General features: G+C 41.5%; 1 protein-coding gene and 1 long non-coding RNA gene across 2 annotated transcripts in view; both read right to left on the bottom strand.

Annotated features, from left to right (window-relative positions):
- LOC141072424 (uncharacterized) overlaps positions 1-11,382 on the bottom strand; it is a 30,764-nt gene extending 19,382 nt beyond the window's left edge. The window contains exon 1 of the long non-coding RNA XR_012226683.1: positions 6,004-11,382. This is a non-coding gene — a long non-coding RNA (uncharacterized lncRNA). The remainder of the gene's footprint in view (positions 1-6,003) is intronic.
- Positions 11,383-13,015: 1,633 nt separating this feature from the next.
- Positions 13,016-22,504, bottom strand: part of OGFOD3 (2-oxoglutarate and iron dependent oxygenase domain containing 3) — a 149,928-nt gene continuing 140,439 nt past the window's right edge. The window contains exon 9 of the mRNA XM_073559702.1: positions 13,016-14,073. Coding sequence (XP_073415803.1) covers positions 13,937-14,073 — 137 coding nt within the window. The 3' untranslated portion in view covers positions 13,016-13,936. The remainder of the gene's footprint in view (positions 14,074-22,504) is intronic.

The raw sequence follows: 22,504 nt of genomic DNA, 5'->3' as shown, positions 1-22,504 counted from the left end.
AGGAAGATCAATCCGAAACATACGTCGGGGTTTTTCAGAGCTTGGGGTCCAGTGTCCTCCCCTCCTGGTATGTGTTTATGTGTATTCTTTGGTCTCAGCATGATCACCTTAAGTATAGCAGTCCTGTTGGGGATTATACCCTATATTGTAGCATAAACTGGCCTGCTATTTATTATGTGCTGTAGCCATTTGATTATGACAATAAGTCTTCAGTTAAACAGACATAACTATTTCTACCTACTCTACTAGGTGTTATAACATACAATTTTGGATATGAGGGTTTTGCAGACCCTGTGTACCTTCTTGCTCTGGTTCTTTTTGTGTCACCCTTTGCCTGTCATTGTGCCAATTTTAACCTGTGTTTTTCAATAAAAGCTATGTGACTTTTTCATTACATTGGACGTCTATGCACTGGTTCTTTCCTCTTTTTCTAGGCTCCCGGCAGGCCCGCACAGACCCCCGAGAGGCCCGTACAGACCCCGCCCGCACACATAGACACGCACAGTGTCCGCCCACGCACCGCCCACACTCTTCCCCCCTCCCGAACTGGATGTGCAAGTAAAGGGGTTTTTTAATTCCGATATTTGTGCCCCATTGACTTGCATGGGTTTCCGGTATCGGAATCGGCGATACCCGATACTTTTTGGGTATCGCAAAATAGAAAAAACACGGCACTCAGTGTGGAGAGAGGTGCACAAGTCGGGTATCCAGCCAACTAACAATGTAGTACAAAAACTTGGCACTCAAAAGAAAAATTGATTTGACAGTTCCTTTATTGTAAAAGGCATCCAGTTAAATATACTTCTTTTACTTCTTTAAACGTTTTCGGTCATACAATTGACCTTCATCAGAAACAGAATTTTTTCTCAGTTGGTTTTAACTGAGAGGAACTGTAATGCAAAATTCCATATATTATTATTAAAGAACCGCTGTCATAAGTAGGCACTATTCAGTACTGGGTATATTCATTAATAATGTAGAGAAACAGACGTCTGGGAAGCAGCAGCTACTGAGGATGAAAGGACACCATTCATGTAGGAAATCACCAGACCCATGGGTTTGACACCTTGGGTTATACAGGGACCGGTAGATCCAATAATTGGTGTGGGTGCCCAGAAATTTGTACTGTAATATATTCAGGAAACTCTCCTGGTCTCTCATACCAGCAGCACATGTGTCCAGCCACAGACTAAGCGCTATCCCTCTGCACCCTCAGTGCTTCTCCTGAACAGCGCGTTCACTCTCCCTGTGACTCACTTGCCTCCCTGGGCAGGACAGACCATTTGGAAAATCACAGCACCCAGTTGTGGACATTCATGCCTGTCACAAACAATACAGGAGAGTTTCCTGAATATATTACAGTACAAATTTCTGGACACCCACAATAATTATTGGACATAGGGGACAGTGTTATAGTAGTTATATTCTTGTATATAGGGACATATTATATTCCTGAATATAGGAGGAAAAATTATAGTAGTTTTTAAAAATTCAAGACATAATGTGGCAAAAGATTTTGGTTGCTTAGAGAGTCAGAACTCAAAAATCAAAGCAAGATGTCTTGAAAATAGAAAATCATAAGAAAAGTAATGAAAAACAAATGGGTAGAAACAGAAATCATTGTTCATGACAGGACAGTAAGACACTAACTGGATAACATGGAATTTACATATAGAGAAGCAAAATGAACACAAGTAATAACACTGGAACAGTAGAACACAAGGTAACGGTGCACTTAAGGGAAGTAATTTTGGATTGTGGATGACTGGTTGAAAGGGGTATTCAGAGATGAAATACAAATTACCATTGACCGTGAGGATGATGTAATTTAAAAAAAAAAAATAACAATAAAAACAAATTGAAAAAAAAATGCCTAAAGAATATAGTCACATCTTGTCATTGCATATCAGATAAAGGAAACAGAGAAATGGCAATCACTACTTCAACAGTCAATGAACAAAGTTTCAGACAATTTTTTTCATTCCATCAATATAAAACAAGTTTAATTATAAAAGGGTTATTTTTCAGGAGGATTATGCATCTTCGCACAGACAAAAATGTGTTGAAGTCTATCCTTAGGAAGGACTCAAACAAAATGACGTGGCCATCAAACATTTTGGATCTCAATGGAATTTAAATTTTATGGTGGAAATTTAAAAAAAGTCTATGACCAGTCTCCATTCCGAAAAACTGCCAATGGAGCACTGAGAAAATTGGAACCAGATGAATGAAGAATATTGGCAATACTTTAGAAAATACTTATAACAATTCCAGGGTCATAAATGTCCAAGGATGAGCAAACTATTAATTTTGATTTGTTTTGTAAAAGAGTCCATTTTTTCCACTACTTCATCTGGAAAAACATACTGCATTCTGTCTATGTACATGAATATAACAAAGATAATACTGTCACTAAGTGGAAGAATATGACTATAAATATTGCTCCTATGTACAAAAATATAACTACTATAATACTGCTTCTATGTACAAGAATATAACTATTATAATACTGCCCCCTATGTACAAGAATATAACTTCTGTAATTCTGCCCATATGTACAAGAATATAACTACTATAATACTGTCCCTATGTACAAGAATATAACTACTATAATACTGCTCCATGTATAAGAATATTACTATAATACTGCCCCCTGTGTAAAAGAATACAACTACTCTAATACTACTCCTATGTACAAGAATATAACTGCTATAATACTGCTCCCTATGTACAAGAATATAACTATTATAATACTGCCCCCTATGTACAAGAATATAACTTCTGTAATTCTGCCCATATGTACAAGAATATAACTACTATAATACTGTCCCTATGTACAAGAATATAACTACTATAATACTGCTCCATGTATAAGAATATTACTATAATACTGCCCCCTGTGTAAAAGAATACAACTACTCTAATACTACTCCTATGTACAAGAATATAACTGCTATAATACTGCTCCCTATGTACAAGAATATAACTACTATAATACTGTTCTCTATGTACAAGAATATAACTACTATAATATTAACCCCTATGTACAAGAATATAACTACTATAATACTGCCCCTATGTACAAGAATATAACTTCTATAATACTGCCCCTATGTATAAGAATATTACTATAATACTGCCCCCTGTGTACAAGAATACAACTACTCTAATACTACTCCTATGTACAAGAATATAACTACTATAATACTGCCCCTATGTACAAGAATATAACTACTATAATATTAACCCCTATGTACAAGAATATAACTATTATAATACTACCCCTATGTACAAGAATATAACTACTATAATACTGTTCTCTATGTACAAGGATATAACTACTATAATATTAACCCCTATGTACAAGAATATAACTTCTGTAATTCTGCCCATATGTACAAGAATATAACTACTATAATACTGCCCCTATGTACAAGAATATAACTACTATAATACTGCCCCTATGTATAAGAATATAACTACTATAATACTGCCCCCTGTGTACAAGAATACAACTACTCTAATACTACTCCTATGTACAAGAATATAACTGCTATAATACTGCCCCTATGTACAAGAATATAACTACTATAATACTGTTCTCTATGTACAAGAATATAACTACTATAATATTAACCCCTATGTACAAGAATATAACTATTATAATACTACCCCTATGTATAAGAATATAACTACTATAATACTGTTCTCTATGTACAAGGAGATAACTACTATAATATTAACCCCTATGTACAAGAATATAACTTCTGTAATTCTGCCCATATGTACAAGAATATAACTACTATAATACTGCCCCTATGTACAAGAATATAACTACTATAATACTGCCCCTATGTATAAGAATATAACTACTATAGTACTGCCCCCTGTGTACAAGAATACAACTACTCTAATACTACTCCTATGTACAAGAATATTACTACTATTATACTGCCCCTATGTATAAGAATATAACTACTATAATACTGCCTCCTATGTACAAAAATATAACTACTATAATACTGCCCCTATGTAAAAGAATATAACTACAATAATACTGCCCACTATGTTCAAGAATATAACTACTATAATACTGCCCATATATACAAGAATATAACTACCGTAATACTGCCCCTATGTACAAGAATATAACTACTATAATACTGCCCCTATGTACAAGAATACAACTACTATAATGCTACTCCTATGTACAAGAATATAATTACTATAATACTGCCCCTATGTACAAGAATACGACTACTATAATACTGCTCCTATGTACAAGAATACAACTACTATAACGCTACTCCTATGTACAAGAATATAATTACTATAATACTGCTCCTATGTACAAGAATATAATTACTATAATACTGCCCCTATGTACAAGAATATAACTACTATAATACTGCCCCTATGTACAAGAATACAACTACTATAATGCTACTCCTATGTACAAGAATATAACTACTATAATACTGCCCCTAGGTACAACAATATAACTACAATATTACTGCCCCATGTAAATGAATATAACTACTATAATACTGCCCCCTATGTACAAAAATATAACTACTATAATACTGTCCCCTATGTACAAGAATATAATTACTATAATAATGCTCCTATGTACAAGAATATAACTACTATAATACTGCCCCTATGTACAAGAATATGACTACTATAATACTGCTCCTATGTACAAGAATACAACTACTATAATGCCACTCCTATGTACAAGAATATAATTACTATAATACTGCTCCTATGAACAAGAATATAACTACTATAATACTGCGCCTATATACAAGAATATAACTACTATAATACTGCTCCTATGTACAAGAATATAACTACAATAATACTGCGCATATATACAAGAATATAACTACTATAATACTGCTCCTATGTACAAGAATATAACTACTATAATACTGCTCCTATGAACAAGAATATAGCTACTATAATACTGCCCCTATGTACAAGAATATAACTACTATAATACTGCTCCTATGAACAAGAATATTACTATAATACTGCTCCTATATACAAGAATATAACTACTACAATACTGCTCCTATATACAAGAATATAACTTCTCTATTACTGAAACCTATGAACAAGAATGTAACTACTATAATACTGTCCCTATGTACAAGAATATAACTACTGTAATACTGCCCACTATATACAATATAACTACTATAATACTGATGCTATATACAATATAACTCCTAACACTGCCTCCTATGGACAAGAATATAGGTACTATAATACTGCCCCTGTGTACAACAATATTACTGCCCCCACTACTATAATACTACCCCTATATACAAGAATATAATTACTATAATAGTTCCCCCTATGTACAGGAATATAACTACTATAATACTGCCTCCTATGTACAATAATATAACTACTATAATACTTCCCTACTTCTCCCTATATACAAGAATATAACTACTATAATTCTGCTCCTATGTACAAGAATATAACTACTATAATACTTCCCCCTATGTACAGGAATATTATAATACTGCCTCCTATGTACAAGAACATAACTACTATAATACTGGTCCTATGTACAAGAATATAACTACTATAATACTTCCCCTTATGTACAGGATTATAACTACTATAATACTGCCCCTATACACAAGAATATAACTACTATAATACTGCCCCTATGTACAAGAATATAACTACTATAATACTGCTCCTATGTACAATATAATTACCATAATACCGCCCCTATGTACAAAAATATAACTACGGTACTATAATACTGCCTCTATGTACAAGAATATAACTACTATAATACTGCCCCTTATGTACAAGAATATATCTACTATAATACTGCCCCTATGTACAAGAATATTGTCATGTCCTCCATGTTTGTCATGTCTGCCATGTCTGTTTTGTCTCAAGAACTCCTGGAGCGATGTGCATGCGCATATCTTGTCTGCTGTCCTGCATGTTCACTAGAGCAGTGTGCACACTCACCTCATGTCTGAGCTGCAGGATGCCTGCGTTTCTGCTCTGCCTTCTGTGATCCTCTCGTCATGTCTAGGATTCCTGATCATGTGTTCCTGCCTGGATCCTGAACTGTCTGGTTCTGCAATCATCTCGTCATGTCTGAAACGCTGATCATGTGACCTTTCCTAGGATCCTGCACTGTCTGGTTCGGCAATCATCTCGTCATGTCTAGAACTCTGATCATGTGACCTGTCTAGGTTTCAGCACTGGATCTGCAGTCGTCTCGTCTCTGGAACTCTGATCATGTGACTGTGCTCTGTTATCCTGTGGATCTGAACCCGGAAGTGGTCCCCTGGTCCTGACCTGGAAGAGGAGGTGCTATGCCCTATATCAGGCCGCCCCTTCCTATGCTCAGGGCCTGAGTATTTTGTGGTGTACCTGCATGGCTGCTTGGTCTGTGGGGCGCTCCCTTTATTCTGTGCCCTTGCACTCTGCTCTGTCGTGCGTCTCTGCACACGCTCCGTGCTCGTACTCCATCTCTTGTCCCGTGCCTTGTCTTATGTTTGTCCGTTGTGCCATGTTCATCTTTGTCCTGCTTGGACTTGTAGTCCTTCTGTTTCTCTGCCTTGCCTGTTTTTGCGATGCCTTGTTTCGTACCTTGCCTTGTTCCTCCCTATGGTCTCAGTCTTTGCTTGCTCTGCCTCGCTCTCTCCTATGGTGCTCTGTAGTTCTCCCTGGCACACGCACCATCCCTCCTTTCTTTCCTTTCATGCTCTTTTCCATGTCTAGTCCCAAGGCTCTGCCTTGGCCCGGCTCTGGGCTTCGGCCTACGCTCCGCTGCTAGACTCTTTCCTATTATGCTCTCTTGTACGTTTCTAGGCTAGTCCCAAGGTTCTCCCTTGGCCCGGCTCTGGGCTTCGGCCTACGCTCCGCTGCTAGCTCTGTTCTTGCTCTGATCCGATTCCGTGTTTCTGCCTTTGCTTCCATTCCTGGTTCTGTACTCTGCTTAAGCCTGCCTAGTTTCTCGTCTTGTCTTCCCTTGCTCTGTTTCTTCGTATGCTCTTTGCATGCGCCTGACCTTCCTAGCCTCCTGTTTGTGCCTCAGCCGTGCCCGCCCTTGCTGTGCCCGCCTGCTTGTGCCTCAGCCGTGCTCGTCGGTCAGTGACAGCTGTGTCGCCTGCCATGCCTCAGTCGGGTTTGCTGGAGTCTTGCCCGTCTGTCAGTGCCGCAGCCCGATCAGCTAGCCAGTGCCTCAGCCGTGCCCTCTGTGCTCCCTTGCACTTCACGCTGTTTCCGCACTGTGCTCTGCGTGCTCTCTAAAGCACGCGCAGGCCCTCGCCTGCCCATGGCATACCTCCCCGTGCTTCTATAATAGTACGCGCAGGTTTGGCCATGTACCCTGTCGTGCCCTCTTGCACGCACAGGTCCTAACCTGGTCCTTGAACCCTGTCCCTGGCGTGCCTCTCTGCAGGCGCAGGCCTCTGCCTCGCCTGGACCCTGGCGTGCCCCTTTGCACTCTCCGGACTCTGTCTCGTACCTCGTGCCTTGGCGTGTCTCTACACACGCACTCTGTCTGGTGCCTTGGCGTGTCTCCACACACGCACCCTGTCTTGTTTTGTGAACCCTTGCGTGTCCCCTTCACACGCACCTAGTCTTGAACCCTGGCGTGTCCCCTACACACGCACCTTGCCTTGCACCTAGCCTTGAACCCTGCCGTGTCCCCTACACACGCACCTAGCCTTGAACCCTGGCGTGTCCCCTACACACGCACCTAGCCTTGGACCTCGGCGTGTTCTCTAACACGCACCATACCTGGATATCTGTCGTGCCTCTTTGCCTGCCGGATGCCCGGAACCTGCCGATCGCTGCCAGAGATCATGAGCTGGATGACTGCGGTCTGACGTCCAGAGCTGATGGCCGCAACCTGATGCCTTGATGATGTCGATCGTTGCCAGCAGTCCGGAGTCCGATGCCATCATGCCTTTACCTGTACCTAGGCGTGCCACCTGGCACGTACCATGTTATGGACCTTGGCGTGCCCACGCGCGCACCTTGCACGTTTTGCTTGTTTACACTGTATGTGATCCTGAGTTATTCTAATGAAGTTACCTTGCACCTACGTCTTGTCTCGTCTTGCTTCCTGCTCGTCCTTGTTGTCAGACACTCAATAGTGTCTCCTTGAGCCGGCCGTCTGGTCCAGCTGCCGTGGTGGCTCACCCCCTTAGTCTTGCCCCTTACACTCCCTGTGCAGGGGGTGGGTTCTCACAAGGTAAGCTCGGTGGGTGGGTGCCACGGCCCAGAGGGTCCACTCTAAAAGGAAAATGGGCTCAGCAGTAGCTGAGTCTGTCACAAATATAACTACTATAATACTGCTCCTATGTACAAGAATATAACTACTATAATACTGTTCCCTATGTACAAGAATATAACTACTATAATACTGCTCATATATACAAGAATATAACTACCATAATACTGATCATAGGATGTACAAGAATATAACTACTATAATACTGCCCCCTATGCACAAGAATATAATTACTATAATACTGCCTCTATGTACAAGAATATAACTACTATAATACTGCCCCATGTACAAGAATATAACTACTATAATACTGCTCCCTATGTACAAGAATATAACTACTATAATACTGCCCCCTATGCACAAGAATATAATTACTATAATACTGCCCCTATGTACAAGAACATAACTACTATAATACTGTCCCCTATGTACAAGATTATAACTACTATAATACTGATCATAGGATGTACAAGAATATAACTACTATAATACTGCCCCTATGTACAAGAATATAACTACTATAATACTGCCCCTATGTACAAGAATATAACTACTATAATACTGCTCCTATGTACAAGAATATAACTACCATAATACTGATCATAGGATGTACAAGAATATAACTACTATAATACTGCCCCCTATGCACAAGAATATAATTACTATAATACTGCCCCTATGTACAAGAATATAACTACTATAATACTGCCTCTATGTACAAGAATATAACTACTATAATACTGCCCCCTATGTACGAGAATATAATTACTATAATACTGCCTCTATGTACAAGAATATAACTACTATAATACTGCCTCTATGTACAAGAATATAACTACTATAATACTGCTCCTATGTACAAGAATATATTTTCTGCACATTCCTGCAGAAGATCATTAACACTAGAGCTGTAACTCAAAGGAGCCGAACCCAGAGGAATACTCCCTCCATTCATGGAATAGCAGACTTTCTTTCTATTCAGCTCTTATATATAAAGTACAAAGATAAGAGCAGAATTAGATACAGCTTTTCAGTTGGGTAAATCAGCCTCGTCCCTGAGGGAGAACAATAAAATGATGGGATCAGGTGGTGATATGAAGACCCACCAACATGACCTGCCATTCCTGGAGGCTATTAATTTTCATTTTCTTAAAAGATTGAAGACGAAGCTACAAAATAAGAATTCTCTGGCTTTAAAGGAGCCTAGCACATGTAATTACCACATGGGTGGCACAATTCCTGGTATGAGGCCAAAGAGATGGAACGAGTCCTTCTAGCTGCCAAGGAGCCCTCTCATATGTAATCACAGCTGCTCCAGGAGATCAGACAGTAACCCCTTCATTATGGACTGGCAAGAGTGGACATTTTATCCCCTCCACCACCCTAAACCTCCAGAGAAACTGGTGTGAACCTTTTCTTAGACCCACCGGGATGTAGACATCAACCTCTTCATTACTTTAAATCACATCAACTTCCCCAGGTCACTAGAGAGGCAAATGACTATCGTAGACCACCAACGAAAAAGACACCTCATTACCGTAGACCAGCGGTGGCGACCTTGGGGCACGCACATTGGGGGAGCAGTGACGCCATGTGCCTCTCGTCGCTTGGATGCTGAAATCAGCTGCTAGCTTCAGAAGATGATGTGGGAAGGAAGGAAGGCGAGTAGCAGTGTTTATTGTGTTTTTTCTTTTCTTTCTATGCGTTGAACAGTGGCGTCGGCAGGATGCGGGACACATACCAGGATGGAGTGACATTTATAAGGATGGGGGCATATATACCAGGATTGAAAGCATATACAAGGATGTTGGGCACATACAAGCAAGGGGGAACATATACCAAGGATGGGGGTAGCATATGCCAGGATGAAAATCATATACCATGATGAAGGGCATATACCAGGATGGGACAATCATATACAAGGATGGGGGGAGCATATACAAGGATTGAGACATAAATCGGGATTGGGGAGCATATGCCAGGATGAGGGGCATATATCAGGATGGGGAGGGAGCATATACCAGGATGAGGGGCATATATCAGGATGGGGAGGGAGCATATACCAGGATGAGGGGCATATATCAGGATGGGGGACATATACAAACGTGTGGGGCATATACAAGGATGAAGAGCATATACCAGGGTGTGAGTGCATATACTAGGATGTGGGTGCATATACCAGGGTGAAGGGCATATACCAGGATGGGGGGAGCATATACAAGGATTGAGACATATAACTGGATTGTGGAGCATATGCCAGGATGGGCGACATACACCAGGATGAGGGGCATATATCAGGATGGGGGACATATACAAAGGTGTGGGGCATATACAAGGATGAAGAGCATATACCTGGGTGTGAGTGCATATACTAGGATGTGGGTGCATATACCAGGGTGAGGGGCATATACAACGATGAGGAGCATATACCAGGATGTGGATGCATATACCAGGATGAGTGGCATATACCAGGATGAGGGGCATATACTGGGAAGGGGGAGCATATACCAGGATGGGGTCTTATACTTGGATTGGGGAAGCATGTACCATGATGGGCAGCATACACCTGGATGGGGGGAGCATATACCAGGATGAGGGTGCATATACCAGGATGAGGGTGCATACATGAGGATGTGAATGCATATACCAGGACGAGGGGCATATACCAGTATGGGGTGAGCATATATCAGGATAGGAAGCATATTTCTTTATATCTGCAGTCTGGTACCCCTGCTCCTGTCTGTGGCTGCTCTCTGCTGCCCCTGCCTGCTCCCTGCATGAGTTGTTGTTGTAAATTGCCATGTTGGCACTTTGCAATAAATACGGTAAGTGGGTTTTGGGTTGTAGTTTGGGCACTCGGTCTCTAAAAGGTTCGCCATCACTGCCCTAGACCATCAAGAGCTAATTACAAAACATGCTAGACCTCCAGGAAAGCAAATATTAACCCCCTCACACCTTAAACCACCAAGGATGTTGGTGTTACCCCTACACTACTGTGGATTACAAAGGATAATAATAATAAGAACTCCTAATTAACTTTGGCCATAGGGCAGGGTTCCCCAACTCCAGTCCTCAAGGCCCACCAACAGGTCATGTTTTCAGGATTTCCTTTGTATTGCACAGGTGATAATTGCTTCACCTGAGCAATACTAAGGAAATCAGGAAAACATGATCTGTTGGTGGGCCCTGAGGACTGGAGTTGGGGATCCCTGCCATAGGGGAAATATGCAATTTCTCCACTATTCTGGACCACCAGGATATCTGACAATACTTCCTCCCACTGCCCTATACCACCACAGAAACTGACAATAATCCCTCCCACAACAATATGCCACCAGGGAAACTGACGGTAATTCCTCCCACTACCCTATACCAACAGGGAAACTGATGGCAATTCCTCCCAGAACTCTATACCAACAGGAAAACTGACCATAATCCTTCCCACTACACTATAGCACCAGGGAAACTGACAGTAATTCCTCCCACTACCCTATAACTTCATGGAAACAGACAATAATCCTTCTCACTATACTATACCACCAGGGAAACTGAGGGTAATTTTACCCACTACTCTATACCAGAAGGGAAACTAACAGTAATTCCTCCCACTACATCACCCAGAAATTGAAAGTAATTCTACACACTACTCTATATCAGCAGGGAAACTGACAGTAATTCCTCCCACTGCACTATACCACCAGGGAAAATGGTGGTAATTACGGGTAATTACTCTCACTATCCTAAACAACCAGGGAAACTGATGGTAATTACTTCCACTACTCTAGACTAGAAAAGGAACTAACAATATTCCCTTCAACTACTCTAGACCACCAGAGGAACTGACAGTAGGCACTTCCACTGCTGTAGACCACAAGGGAAACTGAAAATAATCCCTCCTATTACTCTAGATCAGTTTTCGCAACTCTAGTCCTCAAGTCCCCAACCCCCGAACTAACCATGTCTTCAGGATTTCTTTAGCATTGCATACAAAATGGAATTATCAGGCATCAGAAAGTGCCACAGGTTTTCCCTATAAGATATCCTCATATTATGACTGGTAGGGGGTCTTGATGGCTAGAGTTGAGAAACACTGCTCTAGACCACTAGGGAAAACTATGAATAATGACAATCACTACTCTAGACCACCAGGTAAAATGACAACAATACCTCCCTCTCCTTCAAACAACCATGGAACCTGAGAATAAACCCTGACATTACTCTAGACCATCATGTAAACTTAAATATAATCCCTCCCGTTACTCTACTTTACTGAAGAAACTGACAGTAATGCCTTCCATTATTCTCGACCACAATGGAAACTAAAAGCAATCCCTCTCGTTACCCTAAACCACATGGAAATCTGACTGCAATCCCTCCTATTACTCTAGAACACCAAGTATACACACCATAATCCCTCTCATTCCTTTATACAAAGTATACAGATAATAATCCCTCCCTTTATGATAGACCACCAGTAAAATTGACAATAATACCTCCCTCTATTCTAGACAGCCAGTAATCCATCTCATTACTCTGGATCACCAGGGACTAAAATCCATCCCACTATTCTAAACCATCAGGAAAATTTACAATAATCCCTCCCATGACTCTAGACCAGTAAGGAAGTCAAAACAATGGGGCCCACTTATAGTCTTCCAACTTAAAAAAATGAAGGACATTTTCCTGTCTAGTGACTCCTATAATTAATATTGAGAATAAAAAAGCACAACCAATGGGACAAAACCATATTTTAATGGGGGGGGGGTTCCTGCAGGTTGTGTCTTCTTTGTCACCAGATGATCCTTCTACCAAACCACATAATCATATCTAATCAGTTTCTTTAGTAGTCACCTTTCACCACACCTTACTGTACGGTATGTCTCCGAGCAGAAGTTAAGAAAATGTAAAACTTCTTATTATTAAATGACAAAAAAAACAACTACAAACTATAAGACTTATTATACCATTTGCCACTTACATTGCACTTATTGGTCGTAACAATTCATGGGAGCCGAGCCATTAGGATTATCCATAAACGTTCCACAGGCCCTAATAAATTGATAAACTGAGCTACAAAATTGGTCCAAGTCTGTACAGAGCACATAGAGACCTGCAGCAGTCCCAGTGGATCCATGGGTCGTTACTGGACAAGAGTCCAGACAAATTCAGCAAATATCTTGTGTAAACAGTTGAGATGTAGGCCTTAGGTGTGGTAGCTTCAGTGATTACCACATTCCCACCAAGAAGTGAGGTTATATGAAACGACTGTCTGAACAATGTTCAACAAAGCAAGCAAAAGAAAATCATCTTCCCTCCTAATTAATTATAGCCTAAATAAAAATGAATGACTGATTAGATGCCATTGATACTGTCCTATATTAACTAGATCAACAATATCATGATTATGGCTGAGAAGAATAAATTATTTTTGACCAAGAGTTCATGCTGGGTCCTCTCCAGATGCAACAGATACATTTGGGAAGAGTTGGCTTCACCGATGCACCCATAGAGAAGTGTTTTGGCCTTCAAAAAGTCCATTGTAGACCATGACATGGACCTTATGTCAAGTGGTACATTCATTAGAGGTTCTGCCTTCAGGTTCGGGGAGCAGTGCTCCATTCCCGCCTTGCTCTTTGGCTTTTGGGTCCTGCTTTATGTCCAGGTTGGGTCCACAATACCGTGGTCGGGGTTGCAGGTGAATGAAATGGTTATGGCATATCTGGTGCCCCAGCTCACCTTTTCCACCCGATGTAAATTCTCAGATCCGGACGTGAAGAAGGACAGACGCCCTTAAAGGATGAGAAAGACAAGACAAGTTCAACAATGATGGATGGGGCATGTTAAAAGGAACAAAAGTTATGTGTCGTATCCAAGGAACATTCCACCCAAAGCTTTGATGGCCTTTTACATTAGGGGATAATCGTCAAAGCAATCATTCGCACGAAGATGACTGTAATAGTAAACAGGCACCAATCAACTTGCCATATTGTCGATCTGCGCTCATTACGGGCAATGTAACTGTGTAGGAAAACTTTAGAATTGACATATAACATGTAGACCTATTATCTTACATTAGATATAGAGACTGTGCTTACATCAGGTTTTCTACTCCAGATGCAGCGAAACCAGTGTAGCTAAAATAGCCTTACAAAGTCTCAAACTGCGAAAATCCCAAAGACCCAAAATTGTTGTGTCGGTGACCACATTGTCCCTTCCGTGGCTGCCGCGGCTGGTGAGCCGATCAAACAACTTCTCAGATCTCAGCTGTGGCTTTGGCAGAGAGGGAAGCGGAATAATGGAGGTTTAACCTCCATTATTCCAGAATTTTATGCTTTGGAGAAACTACGTTCACACCGCAGCTGCAGTCTGAAAATCGCCAGGCATCTGGCTCTCGGCACCCACATAAATAGGTAATTTTGTAAGGGGAAGAAGTCTTGGCTGGGAAAACATTAACAGCTGATTTATACAAGCCCATAATCCGCATACAAGCTTACATAAGAAAACTCATTCCTGATCATCACCCCGTGTAAACGTGTCGGCATACAGCAAGTAATAAGCAAAATATTCATTCGTCAGCTGATTGGATCGTTTAAGTGGACATAAAACTGACTGTTGCTGGCAGCACATTGGGTATGGGGTTAAATTACGGTATTCATATTTAATGGGCTATAAACTGGCACCGATTAATTTGTATACGGTCAATCAGTGATCGTTTAAAGTGGAATTTGACCCTGCCGCGGCTACTAGTGGGACCTGAGTGGGGATCAAGTGTAAAGCCCGATAACGATGTCCCAGCAATCCCACCAACGATCCGACATGATGGGATCGCTGGGACATCGTTAACCTGATCGCTGGTGAGCTGTCACATAGACAGCCCAAGCGATCAGGACCAGCGACCCTGGACGCTGGTTTCTAATGTAAATGTCGGGTATCCAGGAACCGCGGCTCCTGGATTCCCGATGTTTGCGTCGCTGATCGCTGGTCTCCCACTGCCACACGCAGCGATACGTGCTGGCCAGCGGGAGATCAGCGATCGAAAAACAGGCCCTGGTCGATGCTGCACGATCAGAGATAACCGGCAGGGGGGCCGGTCGCTGATCCCCGTCACACACAGCAATCTCACAGTGATGTGGCCTTAATAATGGCTTATTGACAGGGATTGCACTCAAGAGAAAATCTAATTAAGCCAATTGGAGTCATTCCATCTCTTATAAAGGTGATAGGTGACAACCACTAATGGCCACCATTATCTCTGTTGTCAGTCATCACTGTACTTCTGGCATTAATTTCACAAACTAGGTAGGCTTACAACGAAAATTACAAGCGTTTTCCAAATACTTGCAAAATCGTGGGAGGCACAGAAAAAAATTGCGATGCGACGATGGATGGTAAGATGAAGACATTTTTAATGTAAAACAGTAATTATCATCAGCCGGCAATGCTGCCCACGTGGCTGCCGTCTATCGGGCCTCCTGCAATTATATTTTCTCTCACTCCAATGATTCACTTTTATAGTCATTCTTTCTCGGAGACAAAAATTCCCAAATGCAACACCAGTGTTCGTACAAGGCTTTCCTCTTCCAATGATATCCGAGCACTATCACCCCCATTCTGAAAACGCAGAAGGGGGGACGTGCAGAAAAAGGCAGCTCCTGCTACACTAAGCAAGATAATTAATCCAATTTATTGGTACTTCACTAATTTCCTGCTGCGCGGCAGATAAAAACCTGGAGCCATCTGGAATTAACCCCTACCTTTCTGGAAGACATTTCCATAGCACAACTCCCTAGGCCTTTTCATATCTGAAGTGATAAAACCCTGCAATGCACAGAGGAAAATATCCGTAAAGAACAAGACGCAACCCTACAGTTAGTAATTACACAAAACATCGGGGGGTGGGATGCCACAAACGCCCCTTCACATTAATGATAAATTGATGGTCGCTGTGGATCACAAGCAAAGTGAAGATATGTATAAGGTCTCATTCATACGTTTGATTTTCTCGTACAAACGCTTTCCGTGGTTTTCATGTATAGCACTCGCACCAGTGATGGTATACGGGGCCATTCACCATCCATAATTTTTTGCGGACCAAGCGGTCAGGGGAAAATCGCAAAGACATGTCCGATTTTGATCCAAGCAAGTATGCGGGTTCGTGAAAAAATATGACAGCATTTGTATGACATCCAATTTCGCTCCGATATTTATGGACTGTCGGAAAGGAGAAGATAGAGACATTTTTTTTCTCCATGTATGAGAAAAACTGAGGACATACGGACCAAACTCTGTTCAAAATAATTGGTCCATTTTTCTCATATGTGACAAAAATCAAATGTCTGAATGAGGCCTAGGGATGAGAAGTGTGGGAAAAAGCAGGTTGTGTAATAGGAGGTTCTGGATGTAAATGGTTACGAGTATCTGAAGGGCCCTTGAGACAATCGAGTTAGAAAGTATTGAGTTGAAGACTAATGGGTTTGGAATAGGGGGTGCAGGAAATTTTGAAAGTTAGGAATAATTGAAGTTTGTGGGACTAGGAATAATTGTGGCATACTAGAGAGAATAGAGTTGGTTTGGAGGATGATGTAAAAAAGGGGAATTAAAAAAATAGATGACAGATTCTGAAAGTGATGAGATTAGAATAAGGTAAAGAATGGTGGAGATGACGAGGTTAGGTATAGTTGAGGAATGCTGACTGGAATGGGAATCATTGAGGGATGACAGATGATGGCAATAGGAATAGATCTGGGGTGCTGGAAATGACTGAGGTGATGAGATCAGCAACAAGTAAAGAATGCTGGAGATGAGGTTAGGAATAATAGAGTATTGCTGAAGATGAAATGAATGAAAATCATTAAGGAATGATTTAGATATTGGGGTTATAAGTAGTTAAAGGTGCTGGAAATGATGGGATCAGGAATAGTTGATCGGTATTGGCGTTGGGAGTGGTTAAGGGGTGCTGGAGATGATGGACGTGGGAGATAAAGGGATTCGGAATTGCTGAGGAGTGCTGAAGATGAAATGATCATTGAGGGATGATTGAGATGATGGGGTCAGAAATAGTTGAGGATACTTGAGATGATGGTGTTAGGAATAGTTGATGGGTATTGGGAGTTAGGAATAGTTAAGGGGTGCTGGAGATGATGAGGTTGGGAAGAGTTGCGGAGTGCTGAACAGATTGGAAATCACTGAGGAATGATTGATTGAGATTGGGAATGACTGAGAAGTGCTTGTGATGATGTGGTTAGGAACCGTCAAGGGTGCTGGAGATTATGTGATTGTGAAAAGATAAGGAAAGCGGGAGAGCATGTGACTCGCAATTGCTGAAGATGAAACTATCATTGAGGGATAACTGAGATGATGGGGTTAGGAATAGTTGATGGGTACTGGAGATGATGAGGTTGGGAATAGTTGTAGGACACAGGCTAGAATAAGCTGGAAATTAGAGGATTAATAACAACTCAGAGGGCATCAAAATAACAAGATTAAACAAAAAATGAAAGGGTACTGGAAATGACAGGGATAGGAATATATGAGGTGTACTGGAGACAGTTGGGTTAAAAATAATTGTTCTGGGCTGAAATGACAGGGTCAGGGATAGCTATGGCGTGCTGAAAACTTAATATTAAGAATGCTTGAGAGGTGCTGGAAGTAAGATGGTAATACTAGATCAGAGAGCTGGATATGATGGGATTTGGAGCTGATGGGTGGTGGAGATATTGTGGGGGGATAATTATTTCTAGTGCTTATCAGTGAGCTACTCTGAGATTGGTCTGTAATCTATTGCCATGACAATCGGGGCCAATTACTGGTCAGAAGACTCTTCTCGTATAACGCGAGGGTAGTAAATGAGAACTGATACTATTATTGGGTATGGAGAGGCTGGTGATGATTGCGATGATGGACGCAGCCAGAGATCACAGTGTCGCTGGTAATAAGGTTCTATAAGGATGAGGGGGTTAACGATGCCAACGCGAAAAGTAGCCAAACTGTTTATGAAGTACACATGGCTTAATAGACACGACCACAGGTCTGAGGCAGAACTCCGAGTCGTGATGAAGGAAAGTTCCAGTGCATTAGCAGCAAATTCCTAGTGAAGGAGGAGAGGCAGCATCTAAATAGTGTTCGTTATGGCTCTGACGTCCATCAGACCGTGAACGACGCATGCAAAATGAGAAGACAGACCTGAATCACTAAACAGGTGCACGCTACACTTTTTCTTCTTTCCTTAAAGGGCTACAAAAAAAACCCTAAAGTATGTAATCTATTATCAGCCATCTCTGTCTTACGAGGAGCAGACTGTAGTAATTTGCAAATGGATGAAGAACAAAAAACGTATCCCTACGTTACGGTGCATATCCATCAGTTGCTCCACTTTTGGTGTTCATTGGTAAGCTATGTCCGTGACACAAATATTCCTGGAGCTCCTCTCCTGGTACACATAGACATGTTTCACCCGTTCTTGTTCCAATCTTCGTCTCCATCATGCACTGAATCCTCTCCGCTTCCTTGCCTAACCTGATGCGGCAGCAGAAAAGTGTCTGTTTTACGCCAATTCACTCTTTGGTGCAGACTCTGCACCGCAAATCCACAGCAAGATACAATACAAGCAAAAGGGTGACTCAAAATCCATTCAAAATTTTCAGAAATCAACATGAAAATGAAAACAACGGATTTCAACTATGCAACCTGCTCATTCTTGACCAAATTTACATGGCGGATTTTACCCTATTCAATGCTTAGCAATGGCGTAGGGTGACATTCTCGACAAAATCTGAAAGTAACACATGCGGAGTCTGCATGTGGATGGGTTTGCGGATTTGGTCACATATTTAAACCTTACCTTACAAGACCCGCGGGATCTGGATCCTGCATTATACTTTAGAGAAATGGTAAACTTTCCTCTTTTCCCAATCTGGTATCCAATGGGGTTGGGGGGGAGACAGGGAAAGTTTCTGAGTAAAGACATCCAGCTCATTTACACTGCAAGATAATCGCGATTGAGCGCTCACAAAAACGTTCATTTCACGATAATCCTTCAGTATAAACAGGCGACTGATCACCCAATGAACGAGCAAAACTTGCCAAGTTGACTATAACCCTTTGATCATTATCTCTTGCTAGTGTGAAGACCAGCTACAAAAAGTATCTCTAGGCAAGAAAAATTGTGTAGTGTGAATGTAGCCTAAGCCCCCATACACATTAGACAGCTGTCAGCTAAAAGTTCATCCGGCCGACAGCTATCTCTCCCGAGTCCCCCTATGTTCTTTATGAGAGCCCAATACTAAAAACCTCTTTAAGAAGCTAATCTCCTAGACATCAATAAAATCGGACATGGGAAATCCAAGTAGCTGGATCCTTGTCATTATCTGTTGTGAAGGGAATCAGTAGGCCCCAATACACATTAGACTATTAGTCGATCCTGTCAATAAAGACTTTAGTTTAATGTGTATGAGGGCCTTTAATCAGCACTTACACTGCAGACCAAAAAAATCGTCATTCTCAGTGGGGCATTGTCCTGTCTAAAGAGAACTTGCACTGCCATGAACCATGTATACTGTAGGTATAGCTCTAGAATAGATCTTTGAGTGCTCATTTTATTCACTTTGATCATATTGTGCCGTCAGTCTGTCAATGTAAACGGACCCAAGAGTGATGTGGACCAACAAAACAGAAAACAATTGAAAGGAGTCACTAAAAACACCACTTGCTGTATTCAACCTCACATTACTAAAAGATTTCCTTACCAAGATAGAAGACCTTCTCGGGTTGGAAGATGTTTGAGTTTGGAATACTGAAACCAAAAGTCCTCGTCTTGAAACTTGGAGACCATTTAGGGCCATTACATTAATATGTATTCATACCAATTATGCCTGTAATAATGCAGCAAGAGCAGAGACTATATGGAATCGCACATCTCAGCTGAAGTTTAGGGACCCTGTAAAATTTTCATGTCTCCATGAATCTAATAACTTATGAAATAACACCACAAAGCTGAAATCCTTTAAAGACCACTATCCGATTCCATTTTATTTCTCATTTGAAAGGTGAGCTAGAAGGATGAGTGAAAAATACTTAATAAACAAATCTACCAAGAAGGATTTTTCTTCTTTCAATCTCAGGAGAACCTCAATTAAGTTCCCTCCACCCAGAACCTCCCTCCTCTTACGTGTAATCGCTCTCGCCTCGCTTTGCCGCATTGCATGCTGTGGTTATGTTCTGTCTCAGTTTGATGTTTTCCCCCTGATTGTTTCTACCTGCAGCATTTATCTACTTTTTTTTTTTTTTTGAGAGCCTTGTTGCCTCTGCACCCCGGGAAAGGAAAAATTAAAATAAAATTGTTCTGTCAGATGGCACCACAGAGGGAGGCCAATCTTCTAGTCATTCAAAAATGTGCTGAATGAATATTAATAGTAGGAGACACGCTGGAGACTGAATCAAATGTTTTTTTCAGCTCCTTGTGGCTTAGGTTCTTGTCTTGTAATCACAAAGTAACTAAACTAAAATATTGTGTGCCGCCGTGACAATCGACTTCTGGTGGCCATATTAATAATACTTCTCCATGGGGTCTAGTCTCCGGGAAAAGGTTTTAAATTTCATATTGATGTGTTCACGACTTCGCAGTCTTAAGCCGGTCTTCTTCGGCTACTTTTGACACTAAAGATCAGGTGCAATGAGTTTGGTTTCCTCTTGAAATTTCCAAATTGCTTTGGCTTTATATTGTTCGGAAATGACTTTTTCGTCTCCAGATGGCGTGGACTCCATTGATCTTAACTTTCAGTTGAGTATTCTCATAAGATTGTCCAATATGGCTTGGGTCTATGTTGCTAAAGTTTGTTGTCCTTGATTATAAAAAGTCTTCTCCAAAGTTGTTGAGTATTCTGAATGGCCATACACTCAAAGGGTGTTTACACTGCAAGATAATTGGGAACGAGTGCTGTTAAAACACTTGTTTCACAATTAACCTGCTGATTTAAGAGGCTACGAATCACTCTATGAACGAGCAAAACGCTTGTTCATCGGGTGAGATGCTCTTTTGTGCAGCACAAAAGATCATCGTTTTCGGTGGTGCATCAACCTGCACAAAGTGGACACGTGCTGCCGAGAACAATGGCAGCTTATACTCACTGTGCAATCTAGTGCACATCATTTTATGCAGTCTGTGTAAACAGGCATTTAAATGACTGCTGATCGGTAAAAGTTTGATGATCGTCTGTTTGTTAGGCAATCCCTACATGTGTTGCGGCTGTCGAACAGCCACAAGACATACAGGTGTAGGGACTAGAACATAGCATTCAAGCACACCGAAGACACTCAATTAGCACCCGAGTATGCTCAGGTAACACCTTATCCGATCCGAGCACGTTCTCTGAACACCACTCACAACTCCCCTATAAATGTATTTTCATTGGAAACTTCTGTAGCAATGGACTATCATTTCAATAGAAAAAAAAAATCAGAGCATGTTTAAATTAAATATGACGAATCCTTCTTTCCTCAACATCGAGACAACAGCATTAACAATAGGACAATAGGTAGTCATTCAATCTGGTCTAAATCATCGGGTTTGGCTAACGCTTATCTAATGTGTACGGCCAATGTTAAATTGGTGCTCAACATGCCTCTGTAGCCTCTCGGTCCACATACCAATTAAGGCCCCATCTCACATAGCGAGATCGCTAACGTGTCACCGATTTTGTGACGCAACAGCGATCTCGCAACATGTGACACGCAGCAGTGACCAGCCCCCCCCCTGCTGGATATCGCTGATCGTGCAGGAATGTCCTGGGCCATTTTTTCGTCGTTGGTGTCCTGCTTGCCAGCATGCATTGCTGCGTTTGATCGCTGGATCGTTGCTGCATCGCTGAAGAGATCTGCCTGTTTGGCAACTTATTAGCGATCATTTAGCGACGCACCAGCGATCCCTACCAGGTCGTATCGTTGTTGTGAAACGGGACCCTTAGACTAATGTCAACTGAATCAGCCAATAACACAGTGTCGGTCAACAGTCTAATGTGTATGGTGGCAATGGTCAACTGATGGTCGAGGAAGATTTTGATTGTGCATGTTCCATTTCGGACTGCCGATCGCATTGTTCTATGTGAGATAAGACACCGGCCATAGTGATGGTCTCCGTCTTTCACATAGAGACACAGTAGTGCTCAGCTGAACGAGCGCTCCTGGGAGAGCCGATTGTTTGGCTGAGATGGCTGTCAACCGAAC

Source organism: Dendrobates tinctorius, unplaced genomic scaffold (assembly GCF_039654945.1).
Source record: "Dendrobates tinctorius isolate UK_male_01 unplaced genomic scaffold, ASM3965494v1 ptg000014l, whole genome shotgun sequence".
Classification (NCBI taxonomy): Eukaryota; Metazoa; Chordata; class Amphibia; order Anura; family Dendrobatidae; genus Dendrobates; species Dendrobates tinctorius.
The sequence above is the reverse complement of the archived record's forward strand: the minus strand, read 5'-3'. Positions and strand labels throughout refer to the sequence as shown.